The following is a 19,776-nucleotide window of genomic DNA, read 5'->3' as shown; positions in this document are numbered from 1 at the left end:
TGCTGCAGGTGTCTGGTAAGGTACATCCCAAAAGGGGCATTGTACTCAATTATGGGCCTGATGAGGGAGGAGTACAGAGGCACGATGACCTCCCCTGATCTAGATGCGAATCCCTTCATGATTAGGTGGGCTATATAAAATTTTTCTAACCACTTTGGCCACGTGGTTGTCAAATGAGAGATTGCCATCGACTTGGGTCCCCAGGTCCCTAATTACTTCTTCTGTACTAAAAGATTACCACCTGTGTGATCATTTGTGGGCACTTTGTTTTTGCCAAAGGGGATGACTATAAACTTTTTTGCGTTTAGCTTGAGGCCATGGCTCTGGCACCAGTTGTCTGTTTCTATGAGGCCCTTTTGGAGGATGCTTGTGTCGGCTGGAGAGTCGATTATGGCACCCAGTTTGCAGTCATCTGCGAACTTGGTCAGCCACAGCCCTTCCATGTTGGCCTGTACCTCCGAGAAATATATACCGAACAAGAGAGGTCCCAGGACTGAGCCTTGTGGGATGCCACTTGTAACTGGTTTGGAGTCTGACATGGCTCCAGCAATTCTAACCATGTGGGTTCTGTCCTTGAGCCAGTTTGCAACCCATCTAGTGACATAGGGGTTTATATTTAAGCTGGTGAGCTTATATATAATGCCCGAGTGGGGTATTGTATCGAAGGCTTTTGCGAGGTCCAGGTAGGCTGTGTGGACCACCTTCCCCTCGTTAATGGCCTTGGTGACTGTTTCAAAGAAATTAACCAGGTTTAAGAGGCAGGATCTGCCCTTAAAGCCGAACTGGGTAGGATCCAGTGTCAGTAGGTCCCCAACATATTTATTTATGAGGTCCATGATGATCCTTTCCATAGCTTTGCAGACCAAGCTAGTCAGGCTTATGGGGCGATAATTTCCAGGATCTGTTGAGGCACCACCTTTGTGGAGAGGGACCAGCTGTACACCACTCTTTCGATACATATCCTCTAGTAAGGCTGAGATTGAACAGTAGTTTTATGTTTGGGTTTAGCTCTTCTTGGAGTTTATGTAGGACGCAACCCGGGACACAGTCTGGTCCCATTGATGCTGTGTTTTTTGCTTTGGAGAGGGCGGCTCTTACCTGAGCATCTGAGATGTCAGGGCGGCAGCACTCTGCTGGGATAGATATTTGCCCTTTTGGTGGGGGGGGGGGGGGAGTTTGCACTGAACCTGTCAGCTAGGATGTTGGCAATGTCTGTGGGTTTGGTGTATTTTTTGTCATTTTGGACTAAATTCTGAGCATATCTGGGAATTCCCACCCAGGTTCCTAACATAACTAAAGAAAGCCTTGTGATTATCCTTAGTGTCCTGTGCAATTTCTCTCTCAAAGCTGGCCTTAGATGATTTTATGAGTGCCCGTAGTTTGCCAATACTGATCAGAGATGCCTTCCCTTTTTGGGATTTTGCTCCATCATGTAGTAGCTTCCTCCTTCTATTGTATAGTTTGTTTATGGCTGGGGTCCACCAGACAGGACATCTGCCTTTGGAAGATTGGGTCTTGGTTTTATTTGGGATTGCATGATCCATGCATTCCTGAAGGTGTTCATAGAAGTCATTTAATAAAGGATTCTGCGGTCTGGGCCGTATTTTCCACAGGCCTGGGGGCTTTGAAGGATTCCACCTCGGTTTTGAGGAGTGTGAAATTTGCTTTAGAGAAGTTTTTCACTGTGGTTTTCAGGGCAGGGGGTGGAGTTGGGATGTGAATATCCAGTGAGATTAGTTTATTGTCTGATCTTACCAGTGACTTCTGATCTGGAGCATAGAGTCCCCATGTTGGCGATGATCAGGTCCAGTATGTTTTCCCCTCTTGTGGGAGTGGTAACAAGTTGTTCCACAGCATTTGAGTTTATAAATTCTAGGAACCTTTGGGCTAGGGTGTTGGAGCTAAAGTAATGCTCCCAATCTATGTTTGGGTAGTTGAAGTCGCCCAATATAATGGTGTTTGGAGAGACCTTCATATTTTTCAGTGTTCTCAGGAAGGCCGAGTAGGGTTCCTGGGTTTGGGAGGGTGGTCTGTAGCAGGCTATAAACTGGAAGGCAGTTTTACCCACAGTTAGTTGCACATGGATAGTCTCTGATGCTTCGTGCTGTGCCACCAACCTGGAGGTGTGGGTATCTTTGACGAATATTGATACTCCCCCTCCTTTTGTGGTTCGGTCCAAGTTTTGGGGCCGAACAGCATGGTATGAGGTATAACCTGGTAGTGCTGGGGTGCTCTCGGGAGCCTTGGTTTCTGTTGCTGCACAGATATAGAGGTTCTCCATGCTAAGGAGAGCTTCGAGTGCGTGCATCTTGAGGTTTAGACTTCTGGCGTTGAGTAGCATTACTCTTAGTTTCTTATCCCTTGGGATACCTATGGAGGTGGGTTTGTCTTTTGAGCCTTGCATAAAAAAGGCACTATGGGGGTAGCAAGAGCCTTTGCCAATATCCGAAAGCCCAGGGGTGACAGGTGCAAGCCGTCCCTAGCGAAGCATTGTGGCTTGTCGAGCATGTCATCCCAGGTTGACAGGCACTGGATCCCCTTTGAATGACACCAATACTTAAGCCAATTGTTGAAATTGATCATCCTGTCTTCATATTGTGTCATCATTCTTGGTGAGGGTAAGATGCTACTCAAGGTCAGGGTCATACCGGCCTGGGCTACATGCTCAGAGAGCTCCTCTATGTCTCTTCATGTAATCCAGGGAGGTACGTCTCAGGTCATTCACACCAGCATGGACAATGACCGAGTCATATTTGTACTTGCCTTGGAGTGACCTGAGTGCTTGTGTTATGTGGCAGATCCTAGCACCCAACAGGCAGCTCACCGTGACCTTCTCCTTGTTCAGCCTGGTGAGCGGGACGTCAGTGTGCATGACGATAGAGTCACCTATTACAAGTGTATCAGGTGTGTTGTTTAGCCTTAAGGGCTGTGACTGTTCGGCACACTGGCTTTGTGAGCTATGTGTTGCACGTGTTTTGTTTTGGGGTAGTGGTTGCTTGGGTGTCTGCTTTGGAGGTCTCTGCTGCTTAGGCAGATTTTTATTTAGAGCCTCCGAGTATGTTTTTGTGTGTTTATGTGTTTGGCTTGCTGTCGTGGTAGGTCTATGTGAGACTGGAATTATAGTGAGTGTGGTTTCCTTCTCCTCCTGACTGGTTTCGCCAGTATTGAGTTGAGAGAGCTTAGCCTCCGGTATGGCTATATGGTTGCATCTCTCACATGTGTTGGAATTTGTTGTGAGGAGGAGAGGGTTGTCTATGTACATGAGGCAGTTGTAACATTGCCTCAAGATTCCCAGATTCACCAGATGGAGAGGAGATTGACAACTGACCTTTGGACATGCTAGAATAGTATTGGGAATTCCTTTATAATTGAAAAAAAAAAAAAAAAAGGGCCAGTGGGGAACAAGGTACTCAAGGGGAGTTTGAGAGGGTGCAGTGCTTTTAATTTTTTAGTGCTGACTTGTATAATTGCTTTAGTGAGCAAGTGCCAGGTAACTTAAATGCAATGTGTTACAGGTAACAAATGCAAAAATGACAAACAGTAACTTTCGTTCAAGTGAAACAAGGAAATAAGTACAGTAAGCAATGCAGATATCACTAGGGATCCACAGAAGCGCCAAAAAGCCGTGTTTTAGGTGGAATTATCGTTTCAGGGAAATAAGCAAACAAGCATACAAACAAAGCTAGATTCAGCAGGCCTGGATCTAGTCTATGCTACAGCAAACTAGGTGTACCAATTTCAGTAAGAAACAGTTCAAATATGCAGGCACTATAAGCCTTTAACCAGAAATTCCCAGCCAGCAATTAATATGCTACCTTGGAGGAAGGCTGCAATCAGACAGAAATTAACTCAATGATCCTTCCACTCAAAATACCCATAGGTGTTTAAAAAAAACTCACACTGAGCCATGTTTGTGTGTCAGTTCTCTGTGGTGCGTCTAAGTTAATGCAATATACACAGGTTCCAATATACAAAGGTTCCAAACTTGTTATGATCTGCTTCTTTCAAGGTATTTGCCTTCAAAGAATTACACTGTCAATAAATATCAGCTGCATCCTTCTGTTTCTTCATTACCATGCAATAAACACAGTTCTTACCAACTAAAAGGAAAAGGCATCTTCACAAGTCATATATTTTACTACTACTCCCAAAAATACCCATACTGAGATGATGAATTCTATTAAATTGTTGGCTCTTGTACTACAAGGATAGAAATCTTTATATCTAACACCATACGCTGGACATGCTTAATACACCTAAAAGTCTTTATCAAAGGCCATACCTACACACCAGTTCAAGGGCGTTTTAATTCTTTTATCCTTAGCTCAATGTATATATCACATAACTTTTCAAAACATACACACAGCCGAGCTCAAGCTCTAGAATAAACTTTTTAATAAAATCACTCAGCATGCATCTGATTAAAGGCCTTATGAATGGCAAACTGGTCTGAAGAGGCAAATTCAACAAAGCCATGCACATAAACGTCTTTACTTCCTTACATTTCTCTCAATTGCAGTGTTGTACTGCAAAATTATGGAGCAAATGCAACTTTTGTCTAAGTTCCCACTTCCAACAACAGATATACAGATCTTTTTTAAATACTACTGCAAAACTAATCAAACTAGATGCCTACATCTATAAAAAATACCTTAATCCGGTTTTAAATGGGCAAATAAACCCAAGCTAGCAAGCAATTGGTCTTAGAACTTGAGTTACTTTACTTTTATTTAATTTACCAATTTTCCTAGAAAATCCAAGTTTCAGTACTGCCTAAACTTTAAACTATTTAATCTCACTGTCCTGTCAGTAAGAAGCTGAGATCCCTCATAAAATCCTCCAAAGCTAGTTATGAAAACAAAAATCGCCACTGACTCTAAAGACAGCCACAAAGCATTCTATAGATAGGTCAAGAATCTCAATGGCAACACTCAGATCTGCTCTGAGTTACAGCACAATGGCACTAAATATACAGAACCAACGGATATTGTCAACATCCTGGCAGATAGGTTCAGTGCTAACTTTACCCCTCTGTCAACCCATAAAGGGCCCATCTCTGTACCAGAAGAATGCAAAGTTCCTGTAATCACGGCTGCACAGGTAAAAAACACACTATCCAAAGCCAAGAACACAGCATCCATGGGACCCGACGACATCCCAGGCTGTGTTCTACATGAACTACAGAACGAACTGGCACCCCACCTAAGTACCATGTTCAATCATAGCCTCATCTCAGGCTATGTGCCCACTGAATGGCGCACAGCAACAGTTATCCCACTCCACAAAGGGGGAGCCACCACAGACCCCGGAAACTACCGCCCAATTAGCCTAACGAGCCTGGTCTGCAAGGCTATGGAGCGTATCATCATGGAACTTAAACAATGACATTAGTAATCTCCAAACTCAGGACCCCACCCAGTTCGGGTTTGTAAAAGGCAGATCATGTCTCCTAAACCTGATAGACTTCTTTGAAGCAGTCACCAAAGCCGTAGATGAGGGTAAGGTGGTTCTCACAGCCTATCTAGATCTCGCCAAGGCTTCTGACACCATCCCCCACTCTGGAATTATAGATAAACTCACTAAACTAGGTATAAATCACTATGTCACAAGATGGGTTGCCAACTGGCTCACTGACCTAGGTATAAATCACTAGGTCACAAGATGGGTTGCCAACTGGCTCACTGACAGAAGCCACACTGTGAAAGTAGCAGACTCCAAATCCAGCTTCAGACCAGTGACAAGTGGAGTACCACAGGGTTCAGTCCTGGGTCCTCTCCTGTTTGATATCTACTTCTCTGAAGTACAGGCCAACACAGAAGGTCTTTGGCTAACGAAGTTCGCAGAGGACTGCAAACTAGGAGCCATAATCAAAACTCCAAAAGATGTGGACATCCTACAAAAGGACCTTGCTGAGACAGATGCCTGGTGTCAAAGTCATGGCCTCAAGCTCAATGCCAAAAAGTGCATTGTCATTCCTTTTGGTAAAAACTCAGTACCCATGAACTACCACATAGGTGGTAGTCGACTAAACACCGAAAGTGTGATAAGAGACATTGGGTCACAGGTGGACAGTAGTCTCTCCTTTGATAATCACATTACCACAGTAGTCAGGAAATCCTTCCATGTGGCACACCTCATCACAAAAGGTTTCTCATCCAGGAAAAAAAAAAAAAAAAAAAAAAAAAAGAGGTCATTGTTCCCCTCTACTCGTCACTCATTAAACCCATTATAGAGTACAATACCCCTTTTGGTATGTACCTCACAAGACATCTACAACAACTGGAAAGGCCACAGAAATACCTCACAAAGAGGATTACCGGCCTCAAAGAGATGCCTTATGCAGACCGTCTCAAAAAACTGCAGCTTTACTCTGTTGCATATCGCCCACTCAGACGCAATCTCTGCCTAACACACAAAGCTATGTCAAACCCAGAGCTTTTAGACATGCTCCACTTAAAGAAATCCCAATCCCTATGAGCTACACGCTCTAGGGACCTAAACCTCGTCACCACAATAAACAGAACATGCTGGAGGGATAGATTCCTGTCCCAGAGACTTCCCATACTCTGGAACAAACTACCCATCTATATCAAACAAAGCTCCTCATTAGCACGGTGGAAATTCACCCCGGGGATCACTTCTGTGGCGCTGCTCGACAGGGGCACAGGAAGATAATTTTCTTGGGTGTCGAAAGCCAGGGTACCTTTGGCTAGGCTTATATAGGCCCTAGGGCCAATAGCCTAGTACCTACCTATGAACCTCTGTTGCTCTTCTCCCCTTCATCCTTATTCTCCTGTCTCCTTACGTGGATTTTTCTTCCCATAATGTCACACTTCAGCCCCTTTGTCTTGGCTTCTTACTTCATTTTATTATTAACCAATCTTTTCACTAAATAAGTCCCCTCCTCTCCCTCCTCCCCCTGACAAATCTGTTCCACATTTAATTCTTTACTTTTGATTATGTACTCTTCCATCCAGACCACTCACCCTCTTCCTCTTTGTTTACATGCTACTTAACTTCTTCGTACCAAGAGTCTTGCCTACCTAGACTATGATTGCTATATATAAATTACACATATACAATTCCTTAACCAAAACACCTTAACTACCTATCTGGAAGATTCACAGTAAGATAAAGAACCTACAATTTCAAATCCCACCAGATCACATCTTTACACACTACCTTCTCAAAGAAATGTAGGTTTTCCTTACTTGGCCCAAATCTCTAGGAATCTGTTCCTACAAGGTATTACAGACTTGTACTACCTTCAACAGTTCAAACACCACCTCAATAAAAATCGGCAAAATGCTACCACTAATCAAACTAAACACAGCCACAGCTTGTATCCTCCAATTTTTGTTACCTGCCAAATTCAATCTATTCTCTTTTTCACAATGATTGACATACCTCTATGACTACAAACATAGAATGCATCAATTTTGGCATCACTATGTTTGCAGAAATCTTTTTCTACTTGCAAACGTACATTGTACAATCTAGCAATGCATTTTGAATGCTGCAAAATATATAACCACTCTGCTTGAAATGGATTTTAAATTTTACTTCTACTCCTTGTTAGTATGTTGGTTAAATATCTTCTATTTCTCCACTTAAATACATTTTGCATTACCCTAAAATGCATTTTGACTTGCTGTAAAATTTCTGCCTTTTTGCTTTATTATTTTTGTACAAAGTGTGCAATCTTTTTGAAATAAAAACAAAAAATTTAGTTTAAATTAATTGTTCTTCACTCAGCCGGATCCTGAAAATGATCCGGCTAGATCAGTGCTCTAGCCAGTTTAAAATAATTGATAAACTGATGTATTTTTTATTACTGCTTTCACGGTCATTATTTTTCTAACCCTGCTTCCTGAACTAGATATGGAAATTAATTTTACAAATCAGTGCAACACATACCTGCAGACTGGATTTCTTCATTAAAGTAATTGTAAGGTTTGGCCAACCCTATTACTCTCTGCCCCATCAGAACTAGTTAAAAACAGATTTAGCTGAAAAGACAGCTGATGTGTATGATCAGGATACCTCTCACAAGGCATGAGTGTTTCATACTACAAATGACAACTAGTGTGTGCTTGTGGGGGGTGGATACTAAAAAATGTTGATACATTTCAACAAACTCATACAGTGAGGTAGCAGTTTGTGTTAATCTGCATTTGTATGCTTTGGTAGTCCAGGCTTTATATAAAACACATAACTGTGCTTTTTTGGCGGATATCTAATGTTTATGCTCACAATGTTTGCTTTATAGTACTGACCTGTCTGAATCTTAAACTGTCCAACATACATTTAGCGTTCAGATCAGTCATACTAATTAGAAATGTTTACTTATTTCTATTCATCAACCCGGGTACGGTGCTGATCGCCAAGGACCATTTTCAGGTTCAAAAATTATCCTGGTTGGCACCTAGACGGAGTAAATACTTCACTATATGAATGCATTACTCTATAGGGGGAGGGGTTGTCTCCAATGTAAACACACTTGGCCAAGTGGAACTTCCGAACTAACAAATGCAAATAAATAAAATGTGCAGTAGTGTTGGCACTTGGACCTATTCTAATAAATCCCAAGTCACGTTCATTTCATTAAGCAATGAATTAGATACAGAGGCAACCTAAGTGTAGCAAACAGCGATATACACTATTACAGTACAAGCATAGCACTCAACCTGTTACCTCTAGAAACGGGAACACATTTTAAACACCAGTACTGTTCAGTTCGACGGCATACAGAACAAGACAAGTTACATTAACATGCAATTTCTAAAGTCGTTAAGGGTATAAATCAAACGTATAGCATTACTATTCTATCTTCTTCCACTAATTCGGGCAGGCAGGTAGAGAGAAATATGTAAGTCAGAAAACAAAAATCAGAAACAATTCCCAGACGTGTTGTGGGATACAACAATAACAGAAATCCAGGAAGGGTCAGGGAAGGTCAACTGGCTACCAGAAATCCTACTGCCTAGTAATAAAATATACAATACTTAATGTTCACTCTCCAACAAGACATACAGCCACCCGCGTAGCACTTAAACCCAACAGTTATTTTTTTTCCGTCATTTGGTACTCACAGCAGGCACCCAGCCTTAAACCACTACCCACAAGCCGAAACAAGGAAGCAGCCATCTTCCTCAGACCAATCACTCTGATGTCACCCGAAAGGAAACTACAGAAGTCCAGCCACGTTTCATGTTCCGCCACACAATTATGCTAAGCAGCAAAGTTCCGATAGTTGCTGTAACACAGACGGATTCGAGAAGCAGGTAAGCGGTTTACCAACTATACAGGGAGGCCCGGAGGGGGGCGGGTCTGATTGGCAGTACGGGGAAGTGGTGATAAGGACGTGTTAAATTCAGTAATGTTAAACGACTGACTAATTGTTGATTTGTTCTCAGTACAGGCAGCTATAAGTTTCAGATCGGACTTGTACCTCATTATTAGTAGTCTAAATGGGAAAGGCTGCATACAACTTGATACGTATGTTCTAGCCCTTAACAGACCAGGAAACATGTTTTTACAAGCATCCAAGAGAACACTAAGAAATACACGTTGTCTGAAAATGTATGGTTTCTCTAAGATTGACCAAAAGGAGAAGTGATGGTTTTCATTGCATTTAGCCACAGTAATTTCAGCACTGAAAGAAAGGGATCTCCTTCACTGTTATCCACCATGATTACTTTTCTCAAATATAGAAGAGTGAATGGATGTCCATTTTTCTGTATGGGATCAAATAATCCCTGTTGCTTAACTAAGACTGGCAAAAACAGCACAACCGATACTGTTAAGTACATCAAGGCCCTCATTGTCCGATCTGTTTTCCTTATGCTGCATGTTCAGTATACATTACAGTTTTCACTTCTCTCTGATAATCTGAAAGCCATCTTCCTTAATAGAATGTTAATCCAGTTAGCATTTTGGGAAGTCATTGAAGACCACTCTTTAGGTCATGCTCATTCTGGGGTTGAACCTGTACTTGTATGGTCTTTTGTCTTTTAGAAGCAAGGCCTCCGAAATTAGACCCATTACTGTTGTTTGTTGACTGGGTTAGTGGACAGCTACAGACCTTTTTCAATCACTACCCAAGCTGCATGACAAAAACAGTGGCTATCAAGACATAGTATTGTATAAAGTAATACAGTAAACACAATACATGTAAATCATAACGAGTACCAAAATTAGATACACAGACTGTACATAATACAAAACCTTAAAAGAAGGTTGCATTTGATTCACTGTAGTAGTTAAGTACATAACTTGAGCTTGTGAAGATGAGATAAAAGTAAGTGATGCAAACAACTAGAAAAATTAATGCACAGCTAAGAGTGATACAATAATGCTTAGCAAAGTATTAGGCAAGGCACATTTCAGGATTCAGTTAACATAGTAAAATAGTACTGTTTCATAGGGAGAATGGTAGAGCCCTAGAATGTATTGTCACGGGGCGCGACAACATTGGGATGATTATTGCAGATAACATAAAGGTGAACAATCAGTGCAAAAGTGCAGTAGAAAGATGAGGTGAAGGACTGCAGAGTGCATAGTGAAGATCCCAATAAGGAGATAATTCTTCATCTTTTAAGTCTTCATCTTGAGTATTGTGTACATTTTTGAAGTTGTCTGTTTCTGTATAAACAGAGATAAGAGCTGAAATTCCTTAGAGGCTGTCAAACATATAATACATGGTTTTAATCTTGCGCTACATAATGGGAGATTAAGATACATTTTGCATATCCAAGGAAAGGAGGGAAGGATGCACTCAGTATAAAAATTTTCAGGTGTTTCAAAAGTGAGGTCCAGGGGTTGACCATATTTCAAAAGCAGAATTTTAGAACTGTTGGAAGATGCAGCAAAATTTGGGAGGAGTGACATGAGAAAGTAACTTGTCACTGACAAGGCTGTCTGTAAGTAGTATATCATATGTCTTTTCACAGACGTGGGATTCAGAAACTGTGGAATAATTCAGAGTAGCATGGGGTAGATATAATGTTGTCTTTGTGAAGAATTTGGGGAAGTGAAATGCAAACAAGCTTTCTAGATTCACTTATATACTCTTGAAAGCAGTGAACAAATAGATCAGCTGGACCTCAGTGGTGCTATGGTGTTTGCTCTTTCTGCATTGCTGTTCTCTCTTCTGCCCCATTACAAGTTTGTGTGTGCATGTGTGAGAGAGAGAGTTGATTGTCCTTTGAGTTTCTATTAAACAGAGAGAGGTGACTGAACCTGGTACTGACTGTTGAAGCTTCCCATGCTTCACTTTGCTTGCTGAGTAGTTGACAATATTCTTAATACTGTTTGCAGTATTCTAGCTTCAGTTTTGTGATCAACTTACTTCTTGCTGAGTAAATGAAGTGTAGAAACAGATTTTAGCAGTGTATAAAACTGTTTGGGCCAACTAGCGTGCCTGTTTCCCTGTCTGCCTAATGGATGAGAAGCATGTCATATATGTTCTGTGCCATTTATGTTTAAGCTTCTTTCTGTGTTCATTTCATTATCATTATGTGGAGGGTTTCTTCCCTGTCTTCCACTAAACAGGGGCCTAAAACAGGCCGGACATAAATAAGTAACTGTATAATCAGATTATTTTCTCATCCCTGACAAAAATTGCGCCTGGTATTTGTCATCTGCATTCTTTAATTCCACCACTTTTTTGCACAAGTTGTCACAAGTTGACTTTCTACTGTGTGAAACGGTATCAAAGGCTTTGCTGAAATGTAGTTAGACTGTGTCCATTACTTCTTCCTGCCTGCCCAGTGTCTCTTTACTGAATCACAACATTCCTGTTAGTGGTTCGTTCAACAAACCTGTGAAACAAAGAGCAATCTGAATGGCAGGGTATGCAGATGTTGCACCACTGATTAATGGTATTGTAGTGATATCTAGAGATGCCAGAAGAGTGGGGAGCAGAGTAGTCCTCACTGTATGCCATACACAGGCATCTCCTCATTCTGTCCTCCCGAAACAATTTTTGTAGTTGAGAATGGGAGCTAGTGAGTAGGCCATAATGAGAAAAGACCTCTCTCTTCTCCATCCTCCACTTGCACTGTGACAGTGCTTTTGTCCTACAGCATCAGTTATGGATGCCAAGGAACAACATTGTTCATGGTGCCAGAAGAGGAAATAGAAAAATGTAAAACAATTAAGCCTTAGGAACGTAAGATTACAAGACTGGTTGCAGTGTTAGCAAGAGTAGAAGAAATACTTTGAACTTGAGCTATACCATTGAGTACAATGTGAAACAGCAGCGGGTAAGATTTATTTTATTTATGTTTGTTTCCTGGAGTTGTGCACTGATCAACATATTGCCAGCTGCAGGAACAAGAATGCACATAGTGTCAGAAGAGGAAAGAGAAAAATCTGAAGTAACTGTTGGATTACAAGACTGTGGTGGCAGTGTTAGGAATAGTAGCAGAAGGACTTTGCACTTGGTCTGTACTACTCAATACAGTGTGAAAGAGCAGCAGGCAAGATTTATTTTATTTAGATTTGTTTACTGGAGTAGAGCACCGATCAACATAAGGCCAGCTAGCCTAGGTTGCAAAGTAACAAATAACGTTTAGTTACATTGAAGTTAATAAGGTGAAACAATAATAGGCAAACATTGTATATTCAATAATTGTATGTCTGTGCATATTTACAGAGGAAAAATAGAGCAGAAAACTAAAATGCATATGTGCAGTCAGAAACTGTCTCTGTCTTTTTGTTTGACTGAGGTGTGTAAAGCTACATTCAGTTCTCCAGAGTTGAAGGGGTCTTCTTATTTTTCTGTAAAAATAATTTCTTTCTTTTTCATTCTTTCATGCATACTTTAGTGCATCCTGGTATATTTTCACCAGTTTTTCCCCATTTTGTTGTTTTCTTCCATTCCATTGCTTCTTTACATTTAGTTCGCCTTATATGGAAAGGTCTTTTTTTTAAGTAACCACAGCTAACCAAGTTACTTACATTTTGCATGAGTTTTGTCCATTCTTTCTTTTCTTCATTGGTTACATGTTTGATCCATTTCAGGGTCAAGAGGGAGCCAGAGCCTGGCAATCAGGGGGTACATGGGAGGAGAACTGTTCTGAACAGGATACTGGGTCATTGAAGGGCACATGCTCACTCTCACAGAGGGCACATACCTATGAGTTGTGTGGAAAAATGCCTGAAGCATGTGGTGGAAACCCAGGCAAACACAGGGTGGGCAATCAGATTGTCTGCAGAATACATTCAAGCCAAGAGACAAAGTGAAGAACCAAACACTGTGAAGCAGCAACACCATCTACTGTACCACTCTCTGACCCTGGGTTTTTGTTTATCAAGCACATTTTTTTTACTTTGCTGTAAAGCTTGCCCCTTACTATTTTTGCCTTTTTGCCCAACTGTACTAAGTCCCATCCAGTCACCATACTTAAGTACTGTTGCACATCTGCCTGTCATTCACAAAGAGACATCCCTTTCTATAGTGCTGCTTATAAAGTTATTGGAGAAGACACTATCCAGTTTTGAATCCTATGAGATATGAGACACCGTTAGCAACTCTTCTTTCTTTGAGTGGCTGAACTGCCAGTGTTTTACCCAGACTGCCATGCAGTGGCACAATCAGAGGGTGTCTAACTTGTTAACTGTGTTCTATGGTACTCTGTCAAATGCCTAGAAGTTGTACAGTGGTCATAGCCCATCCTTAGTATAGATCAGTATCATATATTTTCAGAAATGTATAACTGTCCTTGCAGTGACAATAGCAGCATTGCATAACATTATATTGGACTACAGTGACAGTAGCAGCATTGCAGAACATTATACTGGATTGCAGTGATGAAGCAAGAGCTGAGTCATAGAATTAATTTATCATTTTGATGGTTATTCTGTACCCCCATCCTCACTTGTGGTCATGAGCTTCATAGAGACCAAGAGGATGAGACCATTAGTACAAGTATTAGAAATGAGATTCCTTTAAAATGTAGCTGGGCTAACTGTATGCAGAAACTCTCTGGCACTACCATTCTTTTTCCATCCCATGTCTTAGCTTTAAGACCTGCTTGAAGTAAGTTCTGCCTGCAGCTGTGAGTATAAATTTGCTTACATACATGATGCAGGTAGACTAAGGAGCTCTTCTGTCACTGAGAGTCTTGGAGTACAGCCTGTCTTCCTCTGGGACATTCCAGTGGGAGGTGTGCCAGGCATTGCTTAATGGGAGGAGTTATGTGGAAGAATGCCAGTCCATAGCGCTACACCTCTGGGCTATGGGAAGAAACATGTGAATGATTTTCTCTCTCAACTGGTGTAAAATGTGTGAGGATTCCATTGGATGAACTGGAGACTCCTTTTGGGAATAGGGAAGGCTAATCCACCTTTATCAACTTGCAACCACAGTGACCTTTAGACCTTTAAAAGTAAGGACTGGTAGTTTACAAAATGGATGGATCAATGTTAATGGCCCCCCCACCATACACATCAGATCAGGTAGTAGGGCTGATCTTGATGCATTAAGCTGTGTAAAAGTGTCTTATTCAAAGAATACAATAATTTTTTGCTAAATTCAAAGTTTGTATTTTTTAGTTGAGGTGTGCTTTTGGTTTCCTTTTGTCATTCTTTGTGTTCCCCTTCATAGTACTGGCAGAAAGTTGTCTGGGTAAAAGCATGTTGCACTGTCATTTGTTGGCAGACGAGACATTTTTATCTACAGAGGGTGCTCTGTTGCAGTGCTTTTCAAGAAGTAATGGTGCAGTATTGTTAAATGATATTTTGGTAGCACTATTTCAGCAGTAACATTTTGTTTTTCTACCTTATCCACAGTGAAACTGTCTAAAATACATCTGCTTCACACTGGGTTGGGTTTGGTGAAGAAGAACAAACTGAGTGTTTTCTCTGTGAAGTTTTATTACATCTGTGCACATCTGGAGGGTAATAGTACACTAACAGACATGTATAAAGCATCTCTTTACCACACCCAAAGCAAGTGAACAGTATGGCTTATTAAACTATCCATATCATATCGCAAGAGAGTAGTAGTCTGTGTATAAGAGGTGTGTGGAGCCCTTCAGTGCAAAATCAGAAGAGGCTGATGCAGAAGTAGTTTCTGAAGCATACTTGCATCAAGACCCTGTACAGCATATGGGAGGGGGAGTCATATTCTCTGTTCCTTAGTAAACTAGCATCTTTATAGGTTCATAGGTAGATACTAGGCTATCTGCCCTAGGGCATTTATAAGCCTAGCCAGAGTGTATTTGGCTTCCGCCTCCCTATTAGATTAGCCTACTGTGCCTCTGTAAAGTAGGTCACAGAAGGTATCCTTTTAAGATTAGTTTACTGTGCCTCTGTCTAGCAGGGACACAGGAGAGATCCCAGGGGTGAATTTGCGATTTCCCATCCACGAGTCCAAATTTCGCTTGAAGAGGGTCAGCGAGGGGCTATGTCTAACATGAATTGGGATTCTATTCCAGAGTGAGGGGAGCCTCTGGGAAATGAATCTGTCCCTCCAGCATGTCCTGTTTATTTTTGTGCTGAGGTTTAGGTCCCTGGAGCGTGTAGCTCTAAGGGACTTGGATTTTTTGAGGTGGAGCATGTCCATTAATTCTGGGTTTGACATGGCTTTGTACGTCAGGCATAGATCGCCTCTGAGTAGGCGGTAAGCAACTGAGTAGAGCTGGAGTTTCTTTAGTCGAGCTGCATAGGACATCTGTTTGTAGCCCATGATCCTCTTGGTGAGGTACTTTTGGGGTCTCTCCAGTTACTGCAGGTGTCGGGTAAGGTACATCCCAAAAGGGGCATTGTATTCAATTATGGGCCTGATGAGTGATGAGTAGAGGGGCACAATGACCTCTCTTGATCTAGATGCAAACCCTTTCGTGATAAGGTGGGCTATATAGAAGGTCTTTCTAACCACTTTGGCAACGTGATTATCAAAGGAGAGATTACTGTATACGTTGGTCCCCAAATCTCTAATTACTTCTTCCGTACTTAATGGATTACCACCTATGTGGTAATTTGTGGGCACCTTGTTTTTCCCAAAGGGGATGACTATGCACTTTTTAGCATTTAGCTTGAGGCCGTGGCTCTGGCACCAAGCATCCGTCTCTGTGAGACCCTTTTGGAGGATGCTTGTGTCAGCTGGAGATTCGATTATGGCCCCCAGTTTGCAGTCATCTGCGCACTTTGTCAGCCATAATCCCCCCGTGTTAGCTTGAACCTCAGAGAAGTATATACCGAACAAGAGAGGTCCCAGAACTGAGCCCTGTGGAACGCCACTTGTAACTGGTTTGGATTCGGACATGGCACCTGCGATTCTGACCATGTGGGTTCTATCTCTGAGCCAGTTTGCAACCCATCTTGTGATATAGGGGTTGATATTTAAGCTGGTAAGCTTATTTATGATGCCCGAGTGGGGTATTGTGTCGAAGGCTTTTGCGAGGTCCAGGTAGGCTGTGTGGACTACCTTGCCCTCATCTATGGCTTTGGTAACTGTTTCAAAGAAATCAACTAGGTTTAAGAGGCAAGATCTGCCCTTAACAAAGCCGAATTGGGTAGGGTCCAGTGTCTGGAGGCTCCCAATGTCTTTGTTTATGAGTTCCATGATAATACGCTCCATAGCTTTACAGACCAGACTAGTCAGGCTTATGGGGCGATAGTTTCCAGGGTCCGTTGTGGCACCACCTTTGTGGAGTGGGACCACTGTAGCTGTACGCCATTCTTTGGGTACATATCCTGTAGTAAGGCTAAGTTTGAACAGTGACTTAATGTGAGGGTTCAGTTCTTCTTGGAGCTCATGTAAGACACAGCCTGGGACACCGTCCGGTCCCATAGATGCTGTGTTTTTTGCTTTGGAGAGGGCAGCTTTCACCTGTGCATCTGTGATGTCAGGGAGGTTACATTCAGTTGGGATAGGCGTTTGCTCCTTTGGGGGGGGGAGAAGTTTGCGCTGAATATGTCTGCCAGGATGTTGGCTATGTCTGTAGGTTCGATATATTTTGTACCGTTATGCAACAATTCAGAGCATATCTGGGAGTTTCCGCCCATGTTTCTGACATAACTAAAGAAGGCCTTGTGATTATCTTTAGTGTCTAGGGCAATTTGTCTTTTGAAACTGGCCTTTGATGATTTTATGAGGGATCGAAGTTTCTTGCTAATACTGATCAGAGATGCCTTCCCTTTTTGGGATTTTGCTCTGTCATGTAGTAGCTTCCTCCTTCTGTTGTATAGTTTATTTATGGCCGGGATCCACCAGACCGGTCTCCTGTTTTTGGAGGAGTGAGTCTTGGTTTTATTTGGGATAGCACGATCCATGCATTCCTGCAGGTGCTCATAGAATGCATTTGTAAAGGATTCTGCAGATTGGGCTGTATTATCCTCTGGCCCAGGGGCTTTAAAGGATTCCACCTCAGTCTTGAGAAGTGCAAAGTTGGCTTTGGAGAAATTCTTTACAGTGATTTCCTTGGCTGGGGGTGGGGACGGGATATGGATGTCCAGGGAAATTTGTTTATGGTCTGATCTTGCCAATGAGGGGTTTACCTCTGGTGTGGAACATAGAGTCCCCATGTTGGTGACGACCAGGTCCAATATGTTGTTCCCTCTTGTGGGAGTGGTGACCAGTTGTTCCATTGCGTTAGAGTTTATAAATTCAAGGAACCGTTGGGCGAGGGTCTTTGGGCTTGAGTAGTTTTCCCAGTCAATGTTTGGGTAGTTGAAGTCACCCAATAACATAGTGTTTGGAGAGACCTTCATATTCTTCAGTGCTCTCAGGAATGCCAAGTGGGGTTCCTGTAAAAGGGAGGGTGTTCTGTAGCAGGCTACAAACTGAAAGGCAGTTTTGCCCGCTGTTAGTTGCACATGGATGGTTTCCGATGCTTCATGCAGTGCCACTAACCTGGAGGTGTAGGTATCTTTGATGAATATAGATACTCCCCCTCCTTTTGTGCTTCGGTCCGAGTTTTGGGGCCGAAACGCATGGTATGAGTTATAACCTGGTAGTGCTGGGGTGCTCTCAGGAGTCTTGAACCAGGTTTCTGTTACTGCACAGACATCGATTTCCTCCATACTGAGGAGAGTCTCGAGTGCGTGCATCTTGAGGTTTAGACTTCTGGCATTGAGTAGCATTACCTTTAGTTTTTTTATCTTTGGGTTGTCTATGGAGGTGGGCTTGTCCTTTGAGCCTTGCCTAGAAAAGGCACTATGAGGGTGGCAAGAGCCTTGGCCAGTCTACGAAAGCCTAAGGGTGACAGGTGCAAGCCGTCCCTAGCGAAGCAACATGGCTTGTCGAGCATGTCATCCCAGGCTGACAGACACTGGATCCCCTTTGAATGACACCAATACTTTAGCCAATTGTTGAAACTGATCGTTTTATCTTAATACTGTGGCATCATTCTTGGTGAGGGCAAGATGCTACTCAAGGTCAGGGACATACCAGCCTGGGCTACATTGTCAGAGAGCTCCTCTATGTCTCTTTTCATGTAGTCCAGGGAGGTACGTCTCGGGTCATTCACACCAGCATGGACAATGACGGAGTCATACTTGTACTTGCTTTGGAGTGACCTGAGTGCTTGCGTTATGTGGCGGATCCTGGCACCCGACAGGTAGCTTACAGTGACCTTCTCCTTGTTCAGCCTGGTGAGTGGGACGTCAGTGTGCCGGACAATAGAGTCCCCTATAACAAGTGTATTTGGTGTGTTGTTTGGCCTTATGGGCTGTGACTGTGAGGCACACTGATTTTGTGAGATATGTGATTTGTGGGTATTGTTGAGGGGTGGCTGTTGCTTGGATATCTGCTTAGTAGGTCTTTGCTGTTTAGGCAGATTTTTATTTAGAGCCTCCGAGTATGTTTTTGTGTGTTTATGTGTTGGGTATGCAGATGCAATAGGTCTGTGTGAGACTGGATTTGTGGTGTGGGTGGTTACCTTTTCCTCCTGACTGACTGTGCCAGTCTTGGGTTGAGAGAGCTCTGCCTCCAGTTTGGCTGTGTAACTGCATCTCTCACATGTATTAGAGTTTGTTGGAAGGAGGAGAGGGTTGTCTGTGTACATAAGGCAATTGTAACATTGCCTCAAAATTCCCAGATTCACCAGCTGGACTGGAGAGTAACCTTGAAACTGACCCTTGGACATGCCAGATTAGTACAGGGAACTGTTTTTTTTTACTGATCAGATTAGGGAAGGGAACTGATTTTTCACTTGATCAGGAAGGACCAATCGGGAGTAATATTTATGAGAATTCAAGGAGGGTGTAGTGCTTTAGTTAGTTAGTGTTTCCTTATAAGAGCTGAGCAAGTGCAGGGCTTTAGAAAGAGAATAGAGTGATTACTTTGAGAGTTTGAACAGTTCTAAGGGAAAAAGTGAAGAGCAGACTTTGTAGAGCCTGGAATAGTTTAAACTTGTTTAGGTGGCGCTGCCCGACGCTGCTCAGTGCGCAAAACCGTGCAAAAAGAGAGTTGTAGGGTTTTAAGAGAGAGAGAGATCAAAGAGTTTAGAATTGACCCAAATAGCCAATAAAACTATAGCTTCTAGGTAGTAACCACTCCTCCAGGGACAGGCAGGCTGTTCAGTGTTAACCACTCCCACTGGTGAACACAGAGACTTCACTTTAGCCCAAGCAAGCACTAGCCTTCTAGAAACTTCCAAACAGTTCAGAACAGCAAATCTGTAACTGAACTTTCTTAACTTTCAGAAAGTGGGAAAAAAGCAAGATTTTATTTGTTTTTTTTTTTGTCTGTCTTTGTGCCCCACCCACTGGGATGGACAGAGATAGCACTTTCATTGAGTACATCTGTGTGGCCCACCCCAATGG

General features: G+C 42.4%; 2 protein-coding genes across 2 annotated transcripts in view; one reads left to right on the top strand and one right to left on the bottom strand.

Moving 5' to 3' along the window:
- The window catches only part of NDUFS3 (NADH:ubiquinone oxidoreductase core subunit S3), a 370,028-nt gene extending 360,778 nt beyond the window's left edge, over window positions 1-9,250 (bottom strand). Inside the window, exon 1 of the mRNA XM_044082739.1 lies at window positions 9,093-9,250. Coding sequence (XP_043938674.1) covers window positions 9,093-9,147 — 55 coding nt within the window. The 5' untranslated portion in view covers window positions 9,148-9,250. The remainder of the gene's footprint in view (window positions 1-9,092) is intronic.
- Window positions 9,206-19,776, top strand: part of KBTBD4 (kelch repeat and BTB domain containing 4) — a 173,317-nt gene continuing 162,746 nt past the window's right edge. The window contains exon 1 of the mRNA XM_044082738.1: window positions 9,206-9,284. The gene's annotated coding sequence lies outside the window, so the exon portion shown is untranslated. The remainder of the gene's footprint in view (window positions 9,285-19,776) is intronic.

The sequence above is a fragment of the Protopterus annectens genome, chromosome 9.part0 (genome assembly GCF_019279795.1).
Source record: "Protopterus annectens isolate FY-2018-M chromosome 9.part0, PAN1.0, whole genome shotgun sequence".
Classification (NCBI taxonomy): Eukaryota; Metazoa; Chordata; order Ceratodontiformes; family Protopteridae; genus Protopterus; species Protopterus annectens.
This window is presented reverse-complemented; position numbering and strand designations above follow the sequence as displayed.